At 43.8% G+C, this 24,310-nt stretch overlaps 1 protein-coding gene across 3 annotated transcripts in view; it reads left to right on the plus strand.

Annotated features, from left to right (window-relative positions):
* Window positions 1–24,310, plus strand: part of UBE2F (ubiquitin conjugating enzyme E2 F (putative)) — a 241,232-nt gene that overhangs the window by 205,554 nt on the left and 11,368 nt on the right. For all 3 annotated transcript variants that reach the window (XM_073646657.1, XM_073646656.1, XM_073646655.1), the window contains one exon: window positions 3,816–3,878. In XM_073646657.1, the coding sequence (XP_073502758.1) occupies window positions 3,816–3,878 (63 nt within the window). The remainder of the gene's footprint in view (window positions 1–3,815; window positions 3,879–24,310) is intronic.

The raw sequence follows: 24,310 nt of genomic DNA on the forward strand, positions 1-24,310 counted from the left end.
CCACTAATCCCCATCAGGCTGCACATAAAAAAAATAAACACTCCTACTCACCTTTCTTCTCTCTCCTCCAGCGCTGCATCCTGTCTGCCCGCACTGATCTCTACATGTGAGCCGCGCATGACGTCCCTGCCATGCGCGGCTCACAAGGAGAGATCAGCTGCCGGAAGACACTGCTCCCCACGTCGGGACTGTGTGCGTGGGGAGCAGTGACTTCATGCTCCTTAATAGCCGGCACACAGCGTAGCCGCAGCGTGGAGCATGGGCGTGGAGAGGGGGTGAATATTCATGCCCTTTAATAGCGGGCACACGCGATCGCCCGGCAGCAGCAGGAGCCGCGCTGCTGATACACTGTGTGCCGCTATTAAGGAGCATGAATATTCCGTGCTCCCAACGTCTGTATTTTATCGATAAAATTAAAAACATTAAAATTGTGGGGGGTAAGCCACATAGAAATTGTAACGTTCTCGACAAATGTATTAGAACAACATGCACGGTATGTTCCATGTATGTGGAAGGGGTTAATAAAAAGAAACTGTTTTGTTCTCAATAGAGTATTAATATGTAAATTGAGATGTAGCCGCTATATGTCACATATTTAAGTGGATTAATAAGTAGATAATTATAAGGTAGATGAACTGCACAGATCAATTAGGGAACGTACCATAAAAGAGAAGAACCGCATATAAGGCAAGACCCCGGGACTCCGACGTACTTTTCGCCCTTGGCTTTCTCAAGGAGTGCTACATATATGAACACCAAAAGGTCCATTGAACTGGTTGCTTTTCCTATAGACCAGATAAGGGGGTATACATAGGATAAAACACTAAATAGGCTAAGAAATCATCAAAATAATTTCAAACTTGGTGCAATGCACAGTTGGCCAACTTGTTGATAATTGAATTTTTATTATTACTAAGAGTAGTAGTAGAATACCAATAAAAGAAAACCATTTTTCTAATCATAGAATCATAGAATCATAGAATGGTAGAGTTGGAAGGGACCTCCTGGGTCATCTGGTCCAACCCCCTGCTCAAAGCAGGATTCACTAGATCATCTCAGACAGATGTCTGTCCAGCCTCTGTTTGAAGACGTCCATTGAAGGGGAACTCACCACCTCTCGTGGCAGCCTGTTCCACTCATTAATCACCCTAACTGTCAAAAAGTTTTTTCTAATATCTAATCTGTGTCTCCTCCCATTTAGTTTCATCCCATTGCTTCTAGTCTTTCCTTGTGCAAATGAGAATAAAGATGATCCTTCTACAATGTGACAGCCCTTGACATATTTGTAGACAACTATTAAGTCTCCTCTCAGTCTTCTTTTTTGCAAGCTAAACATTCCCAAATCCTGCAACCGTTCCTCATAGGACATGGTTTGCAGACCAGTCACCATTCTGGTCGCTCTTCTCTGAACTTGCTCCAGTTTGTCTGTCTTTTTTAAAATGTGGTGCCCAAAACTGTACACAGTATTCCAGATGAGGTCTGACCAAAGAGGAGTAAAGACCGATAATGACTTCACGTGATCTAGACTGTATGCTTCTGTTAATACATCCCAGAATTGTATTTGCCTTTTTTTGCTGCTGCATCACACTGTTGACTCATGTTCAGTCTATGATCTATTAGTATACCTAAGTCTTTTTCACATGTACTGTTGCTTAGCTCTATTCCTCCCATTCTGTATATGCTTTTTTCATTTTTATTGCCCAGATGTAGTACTTTGCATTTTTCCCTGTTAAAAACCATTCTGTTGGTTGCTGCCCACTGCTCCAGTTTATTTAGGTCTTTTTGAATCCTCTCTCTCTTCTCTAGTATTAGCTATCCCTCCTAGCTTTGTGTCATCAGCAAATTTAATCAGTTTACCCTCAATTCCTTCATCTAAATCATTGATAAAGATGTTGAACAATACAGGTCCCAGGACGGAGCCCTGTGGTACCCCACTTGAGACATTCATCCAGCTGGATGTGAAGCCATTTACAACCACCCTTTGAGTCCGATCACTAAGCCAGTTATGAATCCACCTAACAGTTGCCTGGTCCATTGCATACTTGGTCATTTTTTTCAATAAGGATGGTGTGAGATACTTTGTCAAATGCTTTGCTGAAGTCAAGATATACTATATCTACAGCATTTCCCTGATCCACCCAGTCAGTGATTCTGTCATAGAAGGAAATTAAGTTAGTCTGACATGACTTGTTAGTTACAAACCCATGCTGACTCTGGTTAATCACTTCATTCTTATCCATGTACTTACATACATGTTGTTTAATAATTTGTTCAAAGATCTTTCCTGGTATAGAAGTCAGACTCACCGGCCTATAGTTCCCTGGGTCCACCTTCTTCCCCTTTTTGAAGATAGGAACAACATTTGCTCTTCTCCAGTCTTCTGGGACTTCTCCTGTTCTCCAAGAATTTTCAAAGATTATGGAGAGTGGTTCTAAAATTTCTTCTACGATCTCCTTCAGTACTCTGGGGTGTAATTCATCTGGACCTGGAGACTTGAACTCATTTATGTTAGCTAAATATTCCCTCACAATCTTTCTGTTTACAGATAACTTGGATTCCTCTATTCCTTTAAAAGGACAGTGAAGATCAGTTGATGTTACATTTTCTTTCTGGTATAATCGTATGAAAGGAATTATTGCACAGGGTTTTCAACTGCTTAAAAAAAGAATTTCAGGTGGGGAAGACATTCTGCAACAATTATGACCAATTTCCAGAATCTTCTGCACTTTAATTCAGCAGCAAGTGCAGAAAAGTGTTAGAAGACCTTTATTTAGGATATGTCCACACTTTGTTTTTTTTGACTTGAGAAAAAAAATTGATCTTTTTACTGTACCAGCAAAGTGAATGAAATTTCTGAAATGTCATGCAATGGCTGCTTATTTTATTTTTTTCTTGCAGATTTGAAGCAGTTTCAAATATGCAGCTTGTCAATTCTTTCAGCATTATTGAAGCATTTTTAATAGTGATAAGCGAGCATGTTCTGTTAACCCATGCTCGCCGAGTATTTGCGGCGTGCTCGAATGTTATGTTTGAGTCACTGTGTGTGCATGATTTGCAACTGTTTGACAGCGTTAATGCATGTGAGGAATGCCTAACAAACAGGCATTCCTCACATGTATTAAAGCTGTCAGCAGTCGCAAATCATACACACAGTGACTCAAACATAACATTCGAGCACGCCGAAGATACTCAGAAAACACCTGAGCATGCTCGTAAATCTGAGTAACAATCATGCTCGCTCGTCACTAGTTTTTAACCATTTAAATGAAAGGGAATAAAATGCATCAAAAAATGCACCCAAAAAAAACACTGCTTTTTTTCTACAAGCACTGTAGTATTTGCAGCAGATTCTTCAGTAAATACTGAACGTGTGCACATAGTCTAATGAATCATTTGCAGAAAAAGGAATATACGGTGCTAAGTGATGTCAAAGTGATAGTTCTGCCCTGCACCTGTAGTTCCACATTACCTGGTCTGGATGTGATCTCACTCCTGTATGGCATGTGTATATAATAACGGCAGCTCTTATGTCTTCATTTCATGTCTGTTTATGAGATGTGCAGTGATATTGTTCCTCGCAGCAGCATGTTGTTATCATCTCATGTCAGAAACAAGTGGTAATGGGCTTCTCTGCATAACCATCTGCAGCAAGTTTACAGCAGGGAACAATTTGTAATGTAAAATCTGACCCTCGCTTGACAATTTAGCAGAAGCCATTGCCAAAAACGGAAAGCGTGTCTATGCACAAGCAATATACAACGCTATTTTGTGTCTGATCTCTTCCTCTTTGTGAAATATTTTCTCTATTCCTTTAGGACCTATTAAATTTTGATGATCCTTTGAACATTGAGGCAGCAGAACACCATTTGAGAGATAAGGTAAGGAAGAGTCCTGCTCCTGCAGTCTCACGGTCTTTCTGTTCGCCTTATTATATTCATCATCCTTTTACTTAGGAAAAGAAAAAAACCTAAGACAAAAACAAAATTAAAATATACCCTGCTGTAATAAATAAGTAAAGGCAATAGTGCATATAAATAACATAGGGTACTTAGAACACACTGTTTTTGATTTAAAAAAAAAAAAGTGTAAAATCCATCCCACCAGCATAAAGGTGTACCACAATCTGGATGGTCCTAACTTCTAGAATTAAAACCTTACCATGTGTCAAAGCGACGTCAGTGTGAATAAGGGTCCCGAATGGATACCCAGGAAATGGGAAGCTATATAAATGTAATGTCCAGCTCAAAGAAAGGGAGGCCACAACCTTACCTGTACTATCCTCAGAAACCTGAAACTTATCCAAAAAAAATGAACTGCAGTATGAGTTGGTATGCATGTGTGGTGCCCCCTGAGGGTTCAGTCGCCACAGAGGTACTGCATCTCACCCAGAGGTGTGGTATCTCACTCTCCGGTAAGGAAGGAGTACTGCCCGGGACCCTAACACCTGAATCCAACACTACACTACTCCAGACCAGCAGGAGGGGCAAGATGCGTCGCTTCCCCGCTGAGCCCTGTCCCTGGCTGCAGTGGGGGGGAACCAAAGTAGGGGGAACCATGTAGTGGGTGTGGGTGGAGGAAGAAGTTCAAGGGAGCTCAGTAAGAAGTGATATAGAAGAGAGGGTGGAACATTCTAGAGAGAGTTCTGAGGAGAGTTCAGTCAGAGGAGGACAGTGAGAGGAGCAGGAGCTCTGCTCAGGAGGAGGGCCTAGCCAGAGAGGCCCAAGACTGAAGAGCGAGGAGCAGGAGAAAGGCTCCAGGAACGTGGAAGGGACCCCAGGGGTACGGGTAGTGCTGGAGGCCACCCGTACGCCCGCATCTGCCAGGAGGTGGAGGGGTTAGGTCGCACAGATGGGACCAGTCCCTAAACTAGCAGAGTTCAAGCCTCAACTAGGAAACCGGAGGCTGCAGTATTTCAGGTACTGCAGCCACAAGCCCCATCTGTCTCACCAAGAAGGAAGCCATAGAGGACTCAGGGGACTGAGAAGATGTCGCCCGGCAAGGTCCGCGGTCACTGGATTAGGACACTAGGTGTGAGGTGCAGGGAGACGGCCAGAAGGAACACACAGAAGGGGGTCCCGTTGTGTACTCTGGAGGTACCTGAGGGTTGGCTGAGCCCCTGCCCGGTGAACGCAGCACGACGTGGGGAATTATGATCTGCAGTTGTAACCAGGAGCAAAGTGAGAACTGTGAGTAAATCCGGAAGACTGCACCCTACTGTCTCTGTCAATTATTGCTGCTTCGCCATCAATCCCTGCACTACACTGCACCACGAGTGCTACTTCCATAACAGCAACATCTACACTGCCCTGGAGCTAAGCTCTACATGTGGAGAGCTAAACCAACTCTGCTGCATTGACACCAGCTTCAGAGGACCTGCTCCGCAGCGACGGCTCCCTTTAGCCGCATACCACAGGTGGTTGCACGAACTGTATATAAAAACTATAAATCCCCTGTAAATAACCCCTTTTTAATTGACCGCCCTGGGTCATCTCCTCTAGCAACGACCGGCCCGGCACAGAGTACCCCACGGCCCAGGGGGCGCGTCATTTTGGCGTCACGAACAGGATATAAAAACTATAAATCACCTGTAAATATCTCCTTTTATTGACCGCCCTGGGTTACGGACCGAGTCACCGCCACTGTGACATCTCCCCTAGCAACGACCGGCCCAGCACCGAGTACCCCACGGCCCAGGGGGAGCGTCACATGCAAAATAGGAGCATGTTTACACTGGCCATTAAACAGACAAAACCCAATACTGAACAAAATGATCAAATACCCTGCTGTAAGTAAATAAGTAAAAGCAATAGTGCATTTAAATCGCATAGGGTACTTGGTAAACACTGATTTTGTTATAAAAAAAAAAAAAAAAAAAAAAGCATAAAATCATCATCCCACCAGCTTCAAGGTGTACCACAATAGTAAAATAGTAAAGTAACACATCTAATGACTAGAGAATTGGCATACATAAATTTCATTTTTCTTCCACCACACGTGTGGTACATGTACGTGGCTTATGAAAGTATTCACCCCTCTTAAGCAAGAGGCACCACTTACCAAACAACACCATGAAGACCAAGGAGATCTCCAAACAACTCAGGGACAAAGTTGTTGAGAAGTCATGGTTGGGTGTTAAAAAAAAAAAAAAATCCCAACCTTTGACGATCCTCTGGAGCACCATTAAATCCATTATCATCAAATGGAAAGAACATGGTATGACAACAATACTACCAAGAGAGGGCCGCCCACCAAATCTCTCAACCTGGGATACCATTAATCAGAGAGGCAGCAGAGAGACCAAAGGTAACCCTGAGGAAGCTGCATAGTTCCCAAGCAGAGACTGGAGTATCTGTGCATACGACCACAATAAGCCGTACACTCCATAGAGGTGGCCTTTATGGACGAGTGGGCAGAAAAAAGCCTTTAGTTTAACATAAAAATCATAAGGCTCATTTTGAGTTTGCCAAAAGACTTGTGGGAGACTCCAAATGTACGGAGGAAGGTGCTGTGGTCAGATGAGACCAAAATTGTGAGGTAGCAAAATATAAAAAATGCCAATGGGGTAGGGGGGGTGGGTGAATACTTTTGCAAGCCACTGTAGCTCATTGGGTACAGATCATGCCTATTTGCACTAACCTCATGCTGTGTATGTAAGGGGACTGAAGATAAAGATGTAATTGTACTGGTAAAGTTCACAAGCTCCAGTCATGTAACTGTCTGTCATGTCAATGGCTTTTGGATTTTTGCAAAATTGTTTTGTACAGTGTACTTGTATATGGTCACACCATTACAAGCTGGTTCAAAAAATTTTAATTCCCTGCCGATCAAAACCACAAAATGTGGGAAAGTGTCACCTTTTCATTTTCATAAAATTCACGTTTTTCTATGAACCTAGTTATTTCATTCTTTTATTGCTCACTGTTTTTCTTAATGTGCTACTAAATTGTGTCAGACCTACTGACGAGAAGAAGCATTTTCCACCATATGCCGACAGCGCAGAATAAGGGGACTGTGAATGCAGGTGGAATGGTGTCATTAAACAAATGCCATTGCGCCTATTCTGTTTATGGAATAAATGTGTGTATATTCACCTCCATGGCCTTAATTTGAGTTGACCTTTCATTGAAAAGCGCATGAAAAAGTCATGTCCTAAAGCAGTGAATTCCATTTTCAGCAGCATGCGGTGTGACTGTGTTATTCTGCTTGCATGTTTATCTTAGAATATTACTTTTCATTCACTACTAGTGTTGAGCCACCCCCGTAGTGTTCGAGTTCGGTTCGGTTCGTCGAACACCCGTGTGTTCGCCGAACTGTTCGTCGAACACCTTCGAACACCGTTAAAACCAATGGCAGGCAAACAAAAACACATAGAAACACATAGAAAACACCTTCAAAGGTGTCCAAAAGCTGACAAACTGCTCAGAAGACATAACTAACACATGGAAAAGTGACAAGTACATATAGTCATGCGAAAATAAAAGAGGTGGAGGAGTAAAAGGAGGGGGAGACACAGATATAGGCATGTCATGCCCTTCTAAAATCCAAAAAGTGAGAAGCCGACACGGCCAGTCCGCTCCTGCCCGTGCCACCTCCGTGTCGCCGGGTTTGTGCCAGAGCCGCGGTGAACCCTGATGGCCAGCCCCCCTCTCCCAATACTGGTGCCTGTCCGCTGGTGGGTCGAGCGAGCCCCCCTGTGGTGGAGGCAGCTCTAAGCTTTTTAATTTAAATTGTCTCTCTAATTTGAATGAATACACTTTAAATCCATTTACAAGGATCTATTGGAGGGCAAGTCTCATGCCAGCAGCCGCGGTAATTCCAGCTCCAGTAGCGTCCACTAAAGCTGCTGCAGTTAAAAAGCTTTTATAAGGATCGAGCTCGGCTGTCCACCGCAAGGCATCCTACTGCCAGTCCCAGCCCCTATGCCTTGGGGTGCCTCCTGATGCTCTTCACTAAGTATCCCATGGTCCCGAAGCATTTCCTTTGAAAAAATTAAGTGTCTAAACTACAGGTGGTGCAGCTTGCTTAACAGCCGGGATAATCCGCTCACTAGCAGACACTGCTACTAGGCACAAAGTATTTCCTGGGCTAGATGCAGTTAAAAATTTGTAATTAGATACTCTCGTTGGATGCTGAGAAAGCATTCCATAGAGTCTCCTGGCACGCCATATATGATTCTCTTAAAAAGCTTGGGGTAGGGGTCTAGGGGACCCTTTTATAGCCAAAATCACGGCCCTGTATCGCAATACGTCACCTAGGCTGAAGATAAATGGAACTGTAGCACCCTGAGGGCTCGGTTGCTACAGACGTATTGCACCTCACCCAGAGGTGTGATATCTCACTCTCAGGTAAGGATGGAGTGTGGATCAGGACCCGACACCTGCATGCATTACACCACATTGCCGTGGGGCAGGGCGACCAATATGCCCCTGAGATGGGCACGACAGTCCCTGTCCCTGGCTGGAGTGGGGGGAGGGAACACTGAGGAAGGGGAACCCTGTAGTGCAGGAGCAGGGAGGAAGCAGTTCCTGGGTGCATTGAGAAGGGAGTATAAAAGGTGGGCACCATCTTAGTTCAGTGCAGAGAAGTCTGAGCAGAAGTGGCAGGGAGCAGGGGCTCTGCATGAGCTCTGCTCCGGAGGCGGGCCTAGTAACAGAGGCCCAGGCCTGGAAGAGGGAGAAGGAAGGAAGAGGAGCGGAGAAGGCTCCAGGAACGAGGAATGAAGGGATCCCAGGGGTGCGGACGGGCGAGTCGCCACCGCACGCCCGAATCCACCTGCGTGGAGGGGTCAGGCCAAAGGGGGAGACCGGTCCCCGAACTAGTGGAGGCAGGAAACGACCCTCAGCTAGAAACCGGAGGCTCTGACATTTTATGTGGCGCAGCCCCTCGCTACACCCGCTAGGAAGGCACCACATAGGGTCAGGGAAACTGGCGCCAAGTTTACCAAGAGGAGGCCCGAGGCAGCCGGACAGAAGTGTTAGTAAGAAAGGCCAGACAAAGGACACACAAAGGGGGTCCTGTGAAGTGCTCCAAAGTTATCTGGGAGTTGTCTGAGCCCCTCACCTGGTGAGCACAGTACGACGTGGGCAGCCGTTACCTGCAGACGTGGTCTGGATAATAAGAACTGTGAGTAAAGGCCCTGGACTGCATCACTGACTCCGTGTCGTTACTGCTGCTGCCCTGCACCATCACCCCCATCCTCCGCATACACTGCCCTGAGGCTATACTCCTCCCGTGGGGAGTTATGCTACGCTCTGCTGCACCCACAACACCAGCCTCAGTGGTCTGCCCTGTAGCGGCGGTTCACTCTGACCGCAATCCACGGGTGGCGTAGTCGGACATTTAAACATGAAAACCACATAAATAGTTCCGCCACTGGTTTGACCGCCCTGAGCCACGGAACTGGGTCGCCGCCACGAAGACTACAACCACCAGCATCCACCAAAAAGGGTCCGGCTCCGGGTGTCCCAAGGCCCAGGGGGTGCGTCAGAACATTTTCATCACCTTTCACAATCACCAATGGGACAAGGCAGTGATGTCCTCTGTCCCCTCTCTTATACATCCTAGTGACGGAGCACCTGCTCTCATCAATTCGCCATAACCCCAATATTAGGTGGATTGAGGTGGGAGGCACCGAGTACAAGTGCTCTCTATTTGCTGATGATGTCCTAGTATATATCACTCAATCACATATATCCATCCATGCTGTTATGGCTGAAATAGATCACTTTGTTACATGGTAAAATTTTAAAATCAATGCAGCGAAGTCTGAGGCCCTCGATGTCTCCCTCCCCAAATCCATATAGGATTCCATCCAGTCCAACTTTCCCTTTGCCTGGCCCTCACAGGGTATCAAATACTTAGGAATTCCTATTCATAGAGACCTCTCCCATCTATGTTATCTTAATTTTGGGCCCTTTATTGAACAACTCCATACAGACCACGGTTGGCAAGTTAGAACTGTAAGATTCACTACGTGAACCACTGGTGTTTTGTGGAAAAGCACATGTACACTGCGTTCCAAATTATTATACAAAAAGTGTTTAGGAGTGATAAGGGAAGAATTTGTTTGTTTGTCAGTTAAACTCATTGATGGTGATGTGTGTCAGGGCTCTTTATATCACTGTAAGCAATTGCAGACACCTGTGCTAATTAGTTTGGCAGGTGTGTCCAATGAAAGGCAAGACTACTTAAGAAGGCTCTCTCACATTATTAAGCAGCCTACATTTTCTGCCAAAATGGGAAAGAAAAAGGATGTGTCGGCTGCTGAGAAGCAACAAATTGTGGAGTGTTTAGGTCAAGGCATGACTACAATCAACATTGTGCGATGATCAGGATGAAGTGTCTTGGCAATCAAGAAGTATGTAGCTGATTCACAGTACACACGTGTGCGTGCTGATAAGGGCAAATTGAGGACTCTTTCCTACAGGCAATTACGTCAGGTTGAAAGAGCAGCGGCAAAAAAGCCTTGTCATAGCAGCAGACAAGTTTTTGAAGCTGCTTGTGCCTCCAACGTCCCCCGAACAACAAGATGCAGGGTCCTTCAGAGGTTTGCAGCTGTGCATGCGCCATCCTGTCGACCTCCTCTATCCACTTCACACAAGCAGAAACGGCTCCAGTGGGCCAAACATTACATGAAGACTGATTTCAAAACTGTTTTGTTCACGGATGAGTGCCGTGCAGCGCTCGATGGTCCAGATGGATGGAGTGGAGGATGGCTGGTTGATGGACACCCCACGCAAACACGGCTACAGCGCCAACAAGAAGGAGGTGGAGTAATGTTTTGGGCTGGAATCATGGGGAGAGAGATTGTCGGCCCCTTTAGGATCCCTGAAGGCGCTAAAGATGAACTCCATAATGTATGTGGATTTTCTCAAACAGCACTTCCTGCCATGGTTCAAGAAGAAGAACCGTGTATTTCACAGCAAGATCATTTTTCTGCATGATAATGCACCATCTCATGCTGCACATAAAACATCTGCATCTCTGGCTGATATGGGCATAAAAGGGGACAAACTTATGGTGTGACCCCCATGCTCCCCTGACCTCTACCCCATTCAGAACCTTTGGAGCATCATTAAAAGGAGTGTCTATGATGGCGGGAGGCAGTTCACATCTAAGCAACAGCTCTGGGAGGGTATTCTGTCCTCATGCAAAACAATTGAAGCAGAAACCATCCAAAACCTGACAAATTCAATGGACGAGAGAGTTCAGAAGCTCCTTTCGAACAAGGGGTCCTATGTGAAAATGTAACATCACCTAGAATAAAGTTTTGAGTTGAAAACTGTTTGTTTGATTTCAGTTTCTAACAACCTGCTAATGCTTATAATTTCAAAAATGACCATTTTTTTGGTCTTTATTAAAATGAAAAGGTTGATCGAAAAGTTTGGGGGATCTAAGAGTGTGGCAACCCAGTAGTCATGATTACTTCGAATTCTGACAATATGAGGGTCATGCTGCAGGTAGTGCAGCAAGAAGGCACTTATGTGCCTTGCGCATCTCGGAGCCCCAAAATTATTTTCCGGGCTAGATGCAGCTAAAAATTATTTTTAATTTTAAATCTGGTGAAACTTTAGTATAGATGGCCTAATAGGATCAGTGCTGCACACTGCTACAAAGCCCAAATTATTTTCCAGTCAAGATACAGATAAACATGATTAGTAATTTGAAAGCTTAAAACGGTTGGTAGGGTGATTTTAACCAATCATCAAGCTTTTACTCTCCCCAGGATGACACAGGGGTAGAAAAGTCGTTTCGGACCCATGATTTGTTCATCTTTATGAACGTGAGTCTGTCTACATTATCAGTGGAGAGCCGCGTGCGCTTATCTGTCAGCACACCACCAGCAGCGCTGAACACACGTTCAGACAGAACGCTGGCTGCGGGGCATGACAAGATCTCCAAGGCGTAAGTGGCTAGCTCCGGCCATTTATCCAGATTGGAAGCCCAAAAAGAGCAAGGGTCCAGTGACACAGTCGTGGCTTCAATGTTTACTTGGAGATACTCCTGTACCATCGTCTCTAGGCGTTGACTATGTGTCAGACTTCTTGTCTCCTGTGGCCTTGCAAAGGATGGGCTAAAAAAGTGGTGAAATGATTCCGCAAAATTGATGTTACCAGCAGATACTGTGGTTCTGTTACGGTTTGAGTGCTGAACACTTGACGGTCCCACAGTTGGCAAGTTGGAACTGTGAGATTCACTACGTGCACCACTGGTATTTTGTGGAAAAGCACATGTAAGATTCTGCAACAGTCTCTGCTGATACTCCTGCATGCGTGCATCCCTTTCTATGGCAGGAATAATTTCTGCAAATTTACTTTTGTACCGGGGATCTAACAGTGTGGCAACCCAGTAGTCAGGATTATTTCTAATTCTCACAATTCGAGGGTCATGTTGCAGGTAGTGCAGCAAGAAGGCACTCATGTGTGTTGCGCATCCAGGAGCACCAAGTCCCTGTTGTGTTGGTGGCGAGGTAACAATCATGCTTCCTTCCTCTGCCCTCTCCCCCCAACCTCGCACAACAGAAATGTGATCAAGGTCTCCCTCATCTGATGAGTCTTCCATCAGTTCGTCCTCCACTTCTTCCTGGGCTCCTGCACCTTCCTCACTAGTTTGGCTGCTACCATGCGCCCTGGTAAAACCATCTCCCCCACCCTCACATGCCTGCCGCCTTGGTGCTGCCGACCGTCTGGACCTTGCAGATGTTAGCCCTTCCGCATACAACTCCTCCTCCTCTACTTCCTCCACCTCCTCTTGTGCCACCACCTGACTCCGAATTCTGTTTAACATGTGCTCCAGCATGTAAATCACCGGAATAGTCATGCTGATAATGGCATCGTCAGCACTAAACATCTTCGTCGCCATTTCAAAACTGTGCAGAAGGGTGCATAGGTCCCTGATCTGAGACCACTCCTCCAGCGTGATTTGCCCCACCTCTGAATCTCGTTGGCCCAGGCTATACGTCAGAACGTATTGCACCAGGGCTTGTCGGTGCTGCCACAGTCGCTGCAACATGTGCAGAGTTGAATTCCACCGGGTAGGCACATCGCATTTTAGCCGGTGAAGTGGCAGGCCCAACGACTTCTGTAGAGATGTAAGTCGCTGAGCTGCGGGATGCGAACGGCGGAAGTGAGCACACAGCGACCGTGCCCTCTGCAGAAGGCCATCTAGTCTGGGATAGTGGGCTAAAAATTGCTGGACAACCAGGTTCAACACGTGAGCCATACAAGGCACGTGTGTGACATTGCCCCAGCGAAGTGCCGCACCCAGGTTTGCAGCATTGTCGCACACGGCCTTCCCTGGTTTCAGGTCCAGTGGAGACAACCATTCATGAAATTGGTTCTCCAGAGCTGACCACAACTCCTCAGCTGTGTGACTCACATTTCCCAGACATTTCAATGTAAAAACCGCCTGATGACGTTGAGCCCTACTGCCAGCATAGTAAGGAGGTGTGCAGGATCCCTTCTGCGCAGTTAGAAAGCTTGTGGCATGACCAGACAGGCTTTGGGTGCAGGTGGAAGACCGAGAGGAGGTTGAGGAGGCAGAAACAGTGGAGGAACTTTGACATAAAGAGGATTGACGCACAACTCGTGGGGACGGCAAGACTTGGACAGCAGCCCCTTGTCCTGCTGTCACCATAGTTACCCAGTGCCCAGTCAGCGACATGTAACGCCCCTGTCCATGCCTACTCGTCCAAGTGTCTGTGGTGAAATGCACCCTGTCACACACAGAGTTTCTCAAAGAAGCGGTGATGTTGTGTGCGACATGCTGGTGGAGCGCAGGCACACCTTTCTTTGAGAAGTAGTGCCGACTGGGCATCTGGTACTGGGGCACTGCGACGGACATAAGGTCTCGAAAATCCTCTGTGTCCACCAGGCGGAAAGGCAGCATTTCTGTAGCCAAGAGCTTGCAGATGGTGAAATTCAACCTCTTAGCTTTCTCATGGCTAGGAGGAAATGGTCTTTTACTTGTCCACATCTGAGGGACCGAGGGCTGGCTATTGTGCTTAGACGGGGTTGATAAGGGTGTCCCCGGCAAACTGCCGGTCTGTGAGGAAGATGCAGGCGGACATGTTAGGTTGCCTTGATCCAAAGGTGGTGCTATCGATGTCGGACAGCGCTCAACACCAGCTGGTGTTACCACCTCCAAAGAAAATGATGACCTGCCAATCACGCTGGCTGTTGCGGGTAAAGAGGTGGCAGGTCTGCGCCCCAAAACAGGTGTGACTGCTGTCCCCCCAGTCACAGAGGATGAAGAGGCCGCGGATGCACAAGATATGGCAGACGGTGATTGGCCCGGCCGGCTAGGCCGCATTGTAGCACACTGAGCTTCCCACTGCAACTTATGCTTCATGTCCATGTGCCGGTTCATGCATGAAGTACTCAAACTATGTATTTTTTGGCCTCTACTTAGCTTTTGCTGACAAATGTTACAGATAACACGAGTTGGGTCATCTTTATCGATCTGAAAAAATGCCCAGGCTATGCAAGGCTTAGCACCCATGCGACCTGAAGAGCCACCACGACTTGTGGTGAGAGGCAGAGTTGTGTTTGAGGATGCAGTTGTTGACGTGCTTCCAGTACTACGTCTCTGTCCAGGAAGGCGCAACCTGACCTCGTCGTCACTAGCATCTTCCTCCACCTCCTCTGCTGACCTCATCTCTTGGCTGACTGTGGGTTGACAGTAAGTGGGATCTCCGACCTCATCATCATCACCCTGTGCGTTATCACACCCGTCGTCCTCAGAGCCAACCTGTTCCTGCCCTGACAAAAAACTAAAGTTGTCGCTCCAATCAGGTATTTGAGTCTTATCATCGTCTTCCTCATTGTCTCCACCAACAGGAGTTACAGTTTGGGAATGAGGGTCTACATTATGGTCAGAACCTTCTGCGTCTGGTCCTGGATCCGACTCCTAAAGATTCTGGGCATCAGTGCAGATCATTTCCTCGTCTGGATTCACAGAAGCGCTGGAGTCGACCTCTGATTCCCAGGCTATAGTATGAGTAAACAGCTCTGCAGACTCAACCATCTGTTCTACCTCATACTCAGACGGGCAGCTGGAGATTTGGGAGCTGTGAGGAAGCAAGTGCGATTTGGGTGACACCTTTGAGGACTGGAGTATTTGTGATGTTGAAGTTGATGTGGAGGAGAGCCCACTTAAAGGAGCACTTGATATCCGTTGAAGCACCTGCTGTTTTTGTGCCTCATCTGGAATTTGTAGCGATTGGCGTGGCCGTAAGAAAGGGATCTTATCACATTGTCCGCTAAAAGAAGTAGACATTTTAGTTTGGCTGGAAGATGGTCTTTCTTCTGCAGATGTTACTGTTGCTTTAACACCTACCCCACGGACACAACCTTTTTTCCCCTTCCCAACACGCCTATTCCCCTTTCCACCAGCAGCAGGCCTTTTTCCACTCATTTTGGTGGTTAACTAATTCACAACTCTGGAGTTGTTTGCACAAAAAAACAATGGATGGTAACCGAGCAGAGCTGAGTGGCCAAACTGTGGTATTAGGCCAAAACTATTGGCTGGGTTAGATGCAGAAAAAAATTATTTTGAATTTGCAACCTGATGGAGGTCAGTATAGATGGACTAATACAAATAGTCCCACACACTGCTAGAAGCCCAAATATTTTTTCAGAGGTACTGTAGATGCAGATAAAAATTATTTTTAATTTGCAACCTGATGGAGGTCAGTATAGATGGACTAATAGACCAAGTCCCACACACCGCTAGAAGCCCAACTATTTTTTCAGAGCTAGATGCAGAAAAAAATTATATTCAATTTGCAACCTGCTGGAGGTCAGTATAGAAGGACTAATAGAACAAGTCCCACACACTGCTAGAAGCCCAAATATTTTTTCAGAGCTAAATGAAGAAAAAAATTATTTTTAATTTGCAACCTGATGGAGGTCAGTATAGATGGACTAATATAGAAAGTCCCACACACTGCTAGAAGCCCAAATATTTTTTCAGAGCTATATGCAGAAAAAAATTATATTTAATTTGCAACCTGATGGAGGTCAGTATAGATGGACTAATAGACCAAGTCCCACACACCGCTAGAAGCCCAAATATTTTTTCAGAGCTAGATGCAGAAAAAAATTATTTTTAATTTGCAACCTGATGGAGGTCAGTATAGATGGACTAATAGACCAAGTCCCACACACTGCTAGAAGCCCAAATATTTTTTCAGAGCTAGATGCAGAAAAAAATTATTTTTAATTTGCAACCTGATGGAGGTCAGTATAGATGGACTAATAGACCAAGTCCCACACACTGCTAGAAGCCCAAATATTTTTTCAGAGCTAGATGCAGAAAAAAATTATTTTTAATTTGCAACCTGATGGAGGTCAGTATAGATGGACTAATAGAATGATGCTATGCCCAAAAGATTTTACTTCACTAGGTGCAGTAAAAAAATTGGTATTCTATACACAGGTGTTATATCTTGCAACACAGATAGGCTACTCCACTGACTAACACACTCTGCAATAGGCCAAAAAGGATTAGCTTTGCTAGATTCAGCCAAATGCTGTGAAAAAAACTTGCACAGCACTGGCACAGACCTGCCTGGCAAAAACTGATAGGAACTGATGTAACCTAGTCCTGAAAAGGACTCCAATTACAATTAGTCTTTACTCCCACAACCTATCTATTTAAGAGCACAGACCTCCCTGATAAAAGTCGTAGGAAATGCTGTAAGCTAGTCCTTAAAAGGACTGCAATCACAACTATTCCCTACTCCCAAGCTATCTGTATATTTGTGCGAAAATTGGCTTGAAATTAACAAGTTATAGCGCACACAGCAACAGCGGTGCCGTCTAACACGCAGCTGCAGCAGTGAGAAAATGGTGGCGACGGGGAAAATGGTTTGGTCTTATAGGGCAAGGACATGTGACATACACTGCCAATGACACATGCCCTTGCTTGTGTGAAAAAAAGCACTTCGCTCCGTGTGTGCGCTGCTGATAGGCTGACAGATTGCACCTCCCCACTGCAAATGCGGGAAAGAGAAAAAAAAATGGAGATCTTCATTGTTCCTGCAGAGATCCATCCCCTGCCCCTCCCCCCACCCCGCTGTACACTCAAACTGCGTATTAACATTAATTTTCATCATTACTGAGAAAAAATCCAGTTATGATTTTGGTGCACGAACAGTTATCGAACATAACCTCGAACAGCCGAATTTTTCTCAAATTGTTCGTGTTCGCCGAACGGCTCGAACACCGCCCAAAACAGCTCGAATTTGAGATTGGCGAACAGTTCGAGTAGAACAACGCTCATCTCTAGTAAGGATCAGAAGCCAAGAACACAGAAAGTCAGTGCATGGAATGTGTTATATGATTAAGACGGCACTTCTGAGAATGGGTGCCCGAATAGGATCCGCTCCCATAATTGAATTAAAGCCAATTCAGCACTCCAAAATGACGCAAAGGGTGAGATTTATTTATAATGGGCGATCCAGAAAAGTGAAACATTTCGGTCTATCATTCAGACCTTCATCGGTCAACAAATTGCCCAGGAACATAACGTCAGGAAACCGCACAATAGTATGGCAGCGGTATCCACCGCTATGAGGAGTGTGTCAGCGCTTTCAGTCTCCTCATATCGGTGGATACCGCTGCAATACTATTGTGCGGTTTCCTGACGTTATGTTCCTGGGCAATTTGTTGACCGATGAAGGTCTGAATGATAGACCGAAATGTTTCACTTTTCTGGATCGCCCATTATAAATAAATCTCACCGTTTGCATCATTTTGGAGTGCTGAATTTACTTCAATTCAAGTGCATGGAATATGGACTTGGTCCGGTGGCTATTTACATGCCAGAACATCAAAAGAAAAGAAGGAAATATTAGCTATATAGGAAGTAAGGAGTCTTGAGTCCCTCTCTCGTGGTTGCCAACTGTCCAGAAATTCCAGGGCAGACTGTAAAAATAGGGCACTTTTTTGACTTGGGGAAAAAAAATTGAGGCGTCCATGAGTTTTTTGAACCTGAAGAAACTTATACAGATTATTTTGACTGTAATTATCATTTTACAGTGAATGCAGCTGATGTCTTCATATCAGTATTATTGGCTGTAGACGTGTGTCACTTATAATCATAATGACTTATTATGGTTTTCCAATGTGTCCATTATAAATATTGTCTGTCTGTAATTTTTTGGTAAGCCCTGACTATGACATCCTTATGAACTTGTTGAGCTTTTATACTCTAGAATTAGTATGAAGTTGGTTTAGCGCTGCCATGTCCCTTTAGATCTGTGCGTTATATTGATATGTGATCTATGTATATTTTATCTATTTCCATAGGTCCATCAATTTCACCCTTTCTCTACCAATTGTACATTTTATCACTAAATTATCTATAACCCACAATATTATGTGTACTGAGGAAATCATCCAGCCCTTTTTTAAAAGCTGTTATAGTATCTGCCATTACTACCTCTTGTGGTCGGCATTCCACAGTCTGACTGCTCTAACTGTAAAGAACCCTTTCCTATTTAGTTGCTGGAATTGCCTTTTTCCACCCGTAATGAGTGTCCCTTGGTCCTTTAATTTGGACTTTGGAAGGAATTTAAGAAAACGAAATTATTAAATAAAGTTTGCTATTTAGAAAGTCAACTGATCTCACAGTGACGGCACGCAGTATTATAGTGGTGAAAATAGATCAGGCTCAGATGAGCTCTCTGACGCAGAATGACATAATTAATGGTTGCAGGTTGAATATATGGCGTATAACCATTGTATTGTTTTTATTAACTTTTCTCTGACTATTACGCCAAATCCCCTTAGCCCGAAGCTCGTGTTACATTCTGTATGCAAGATGTCTTGTGATTTATTGCACTTGGTAATAAAAATTAGATTAGCAGGTCACTGACTTGCTCTTTTGGTGTCATTAAAAAGTCCTTGTGATGTATTCTCTCCTGTGCACATATGATGTAAATTATGATTATAGACCTATAACATTTACAGATAGAGCAGGAAGAATGACCCGTCTTTGGCCATTATTTTCTTTTTCCTGTTAAATGAACTACTCTGTCATGAGCTTCATTCTGGACAAATTGTCCACATTTTACTGGGATAATAACAGTTTTAACAGTTGTTCTTTGATATTCCTGAATGACAGATTGAAAAAAGTGAAATCTGTTTTTCAGATCTGCAGGAATTATGTTCTTCAAATAAGGCTGTGTGCCCACTATGCGTTTTTCAAGCGTTTTTGCCGCGGAATTTCTGCAGCAAAAGCGCTTAAAGAACGCTCGGTAGTACGTGCCCCGTGGTCCCCAATGATAATCCACATGTGCTGTGCACATGCTGCGGAAATTTCCGCTGCGCATTATCATTGCGGAAAAATCCGCAGCATGCCCATTAATTTTGCGGACACGCAGTGTAATTGCCGCCATTGACTTGCATTGAATTATATAATATCCGCATGACTACATGTGCACATGCGGATATTAAGCGATTCAATGTGCGGATGGTACCCGGGTCTGGAGAAGAGGAGACTCTCCTCCAGACCCGAGTACCATAGTACCTATTAAAAAAAGAATTTAAAATAAACATGTACTCCCCTTCTGATGTCCCCCGGTCTCCTGTATGATGCATCCTGGCTCCCCGGCGGCTCACGGTGGTTTAAAAGGACCTTCCATGACGGCGGTCGCGTGACCGGTCACATGACTAAATGACGTCATGAAAGGTCCTTTTACATCACCTCGAGCAGTACAAGAGTAAGGACGCACCGGAGAAAATACCGGGGGCAATCAGGAGGTAAGTATAATTTTTTTTTTTTACCATTTTTATTCTCTTTTTTAACTATTAATTTGGTCACACTATATAAATCCATGCCTGTTGCATGGATTTATATAGTGTGACCAAGTTTCAAGCACTTTTCCAAGTGATGCTAAAATCGCTTGGAAAAGCGCTTGATAACCCGCATGCAGAAATGCATGTAAAAACGCTTGACAAACGCTTCTACCTGGCGGGAAAAACGCATGTAAAATCCACATGCATTTTTCTTGCCAGGGAGATGCAGAAAAAATCTGCAGCATTTCTGCATCGTGGGCACATAGCCTTAAAAACACACAGTATGGCTGCACTTCTTATTGACACTTTACAAAAAGTGACGCCGCAAGAAATTGATAAAAGCAAGAACAAGTGAGAATATTGCTTATATAGCGCCCACATATGCCACAAAGCTGTACAGAGGTTGTCGCCATGCACATCTATTTCAGGCACGCTAAGTGGGATGTTGGCTACTGGATGATCCCTTATTAATGGGTCTAAGAGTATGAAAAAATGTAAAAAAAAAATTAATGTGTTTCCTGGATTTGCACCGCTCCTCCATAGTTAGCACTGCGTTCTCACGGTTTCTTTCACTTGCATGAAACGTGGACTTTGCAGATCTTTGGCTGCTGATTGTCTACAGCACTCACTTGATGCCTTCCCCTTCCCTGTATGTTGATCACAACAGAACTGTAGGGGATGCAAGGCTGAATACAGCGTGGTGGGGCTGGTCTGGGAGATATGTAACAATTTTATTTTTTTTCACCTCCCTTGGCCCATTAATATGGTGTGGTCCCCTCCTGGACAGCCCCTTTAAGTTAATTAGCTTCCAGTGAAAATGACCAATCACATTTTGGCATGTGGTGCGCTACTGGAGAACTGATTAAACCCATTCAAACAAACATGGGTAAAACATATAAACTCCGTTTAGATGTAGTTAGCCTGAGTCATAATCACTCTTGGGTCCCCCATTACTGCCAGGCAGCAGAGCTTCCTATCGAAACATCTGATCACTGTAAATACAAAGAAACCCAAGTAACAAATTCTAATATGCTAATTACTGTAAAATTATTAGATATGTCAAGTTGGATATTTAGGGGTTTGACCTCCCTAACATGGTTCACATTTCTGTGTCCCAGTAGAGAAGTGATGGCACACACTAGTCACTCTATGGAAAGCCCAATACATCAATCTCTCTATATGATGTGTTACTTGACTTTTTTTTTGTTAAAAAAATAAATAAAAAATGTAGTCGAGAATCAGTTACTGAAAATGTTGACCCCTATACAAACACCTACCCATTTGGCCACGTTCACACGTTCAGTATTTGGTCAGGATTTCACATCAGTATTTGTAAGCCAAAACCATGTGAGGAACAATCAGAGGAAAAGTATAATAGAAACACATCATTACTTCTGCATTTTTCGACCATTTCTGTTTTTGGCTTACAAATAGTGATACAAGATATTGACCAAATACTGAACATGTGAACATGGCCTTATAGTCTATGGGGCTGTTCACCAGGGCTGTGGAGTCGGTAAGCCAAACCTGTGACTCCGACTCCTCAATTTCCCTTACACCAACTCCACCTCCCACATATATTGCTTATATTTAAGTGAAAAATTTATTGTAGTACAATGTGAACATCAGACATTTAATCATTTTTATGACACAATAATCAAGATATTTAGATAGAATATAATGATGGATAGCTGGAGGGATAGATGAATGGATAGATAGATAGATAGAGGGATGGAGGGATAGAGTGTGATAGACAGATGACAGATACAGACAGCAAATGCATGCATACGGATGGTATCGGTGTGCAATCCGAGTACTGTCAGTTATTAACATTGTAATGGCTAGCAGAAGCTTTGCTAATTATTTTTTCAGATGTGAAAATCACTGATGAAACGTTGATGATAAAACCCGACACCCTGAGAAAATACTGATGACAAATACTGATGAAAATAAGAATGAAGTGTGACCAGTAGAGATGAGTGATCCGGTTCGATGCTTCTCCTAGAAGTCCGTTTTAGTGTTGAGAGAAAGAACACCAACAAACTCTAACCCTTAATACAACAATTTTACAGCACCAAAGTTCGGGTCCCCATTGACTTCTATGGGATTTGACTTTAAGTTCGGGTAGAGTTCTGGTACTCGAACCAAGCTTTGAACTAAACTTCGGTCGAACCCGAACATCAACTGGGTCCACTCATCCATAGTAACCAGGACTCCTAAGCCTGTGATATTTATTTGAGATGACTCCTATTATTTTTATTATTTATTTCACTTATATAGCGCCATTAATTCCATAGCGCTTTACTTACGACATCTTCACTGTCCCCTTTGGGGCTCACAATCTATATTCCCTACCAGTATGTCTTTGGACTCCACTTTTTAAAGTTTGTTTTGTTTTTGTTTTGTAAGCTCCACTTAGTAAACTCCAAATCTACAAATTCTCATGACTTATAGCACTCCATCAGATGAAAGAATAAAAATGTCACTTTATTACATTAAACAAGTGTATTTCTTTGATGTGATAAATCAGCATTTTGCTTTTCCAGTGCTACTAAGTGAGTTTGTAGATCCTAGTCCTCCTTCATCAGCATTCAGCACATGGCCCCGTACTCGCCTAGAGCAGGCGAATGATAATGAGCAGAAAGACCAAAATTAATCGGATTTAAAATCTGCGTCTTTTAAGCTTTTTACTGATTATTGTAGTTTAGGGGAATTTTGGCCCGTGACCGTCTTTTGAAATAGACATTAATATAATTTTGATCTACGAGATCTCGGTGTGGCTAGACGGAGCAGCCGAAAACCACAGCTCAAGTAACCACATATTGTTTTCAATTGATTGTTAAACAATCACTTGGTTTTGCAGAAGAATAGAGGTTTTACCGGCAAAACTTTGCAGCCGATTCTAATTGCTTCTTGGCTTTACAGGGAAATGCAACAATTCTCGTGCCAAATCAAGCAATTGTTCAGAAAGCAATTAACCCCTTAAAAAGGACCATTCAAAAGTGTCCATTTTGTTACACTTTTCATTTGTAGCACAAATAGTGTTAACTTTATTCTATGGGTCCTTTATATACAGCATTTTCCTGTGACTGTACAGTGTTGTTAGGATATTTAAAAACCTTGTACATATCAGATCTAATGAACGCCAAATTAAAGGTTTTATGCTTCAGTTTTTTTTCTCTTTTGAGTTTAATACTGTATCATAATGATCTTCACCCGTGAACTCCTACTGCCATGAACGAAGAAAATAAGAAAATAATGTACCATCAACAAATGCAAGTGACATAAACAGACTTTCAGAAGGTGCTCGCTGTCACAGTAGAGGCTAATTAATGTCCGTTTTCATAATTAGGGTCACTAACCTCCTTCAGAGCTGGGAGATTTCCATTAAGACTCAGTGTTTAAAGTGTGATAAACAGATTTGCGGTTTAACGACAGTAGCAAAGTGAACATAGCAAAGAGATGTATTAAATACCCATTGTTTTCTCAGATTTTTTGGTTGCTGTAAATTAGATGTAAGTCACATATATTCTTTAAAAAAAAAGACACCCAAATTGTAGAAAAATACACTGACTGTGGAACCACAATATAGGAATATGTAGATCTTTGGCTTCCAAGCAGAATTTCTTAAAGCCTACTTGCCATGCCTTGGAGACCTCTATCAAGTTAGTAGTCAACGAAATACAGCAACACTGGACCTCCAAGGAGAGAAGAGCCTCCCACAATCACATCAAAATGGCTGCTATGAAGTCTTGCATGTGAACAGATCATATCCATGTTGTCCCAGACAATGGACTGAGAACAGATGGGTAGATACTCTTATGCAACCTCCTACTACTTAATTCCACCCAGTGTCAGACTGGGGTGCCAAGGGCCAACCAGTAACCAACTCCAGGACCTCACTTTACAACTATATGTAAATGTGATATTATCCTGAAACACAAATTTATATAACAATGATCTGGGTAGATTGTTAAATGAATAAGATGCCGCCTTTGTCTGTACATAGTGATTCAAGTATACAGTGAAGGAAATAATTATTTGATCCCTTGCTGTTTTTGTAAATTTGCCCACTGACAAAGACAGGAACAGTCTATAATTTTAACATTGAGAGATAGAATATCCAAAAAAATCAAGAAAATCACATTGTATAAATTAGATAAATTTATTTGCATTTTACAGTGAGAAATAAGTATTTGATCCCCTACAAACCATTATGAGTTCTGGCTAGACCAGTTAGATGCTCCTAATCAATCGTTACCTGCATTAAAGACAGCTGCCTGACATAGTCACCTGTATAAAAGACTCCTGTCCACAGACTCAATTAATCAGTCAGACTCGAACCTCTACAACACGGGCAAGACCAAAGAGCTTTCTAAGGATGTCAGGGACAAGATGATAGACCTGCACAAAGCTGGAATGGGCTACGAAACCATAAGTAAGACGCTGGGTGAGAAGGAGACAACTGTTGGTGCAATAGAAAGAAAATGGAAGAAATACAAAATGAC

The sequence above is a fragment of the Phyllobates terribilis genome, unplaced genomic scaffold (assembly GCF_046119375.1).
Source record: "Phyllobates terribilis strain yellow unplaced genomic scaffold, ASM4611937v1 Scaffold_9__5_contigs__length_417890890, whole genome shotgun sequence".
In the NCBI taxonomy this organism is placed as follows: domain Eukaryota; kingdom Metazoa; phylum Chordata; class Amphibia; order Anura; family Dendrobatidae; genus Phyllobates; species Phyllobates terribilis.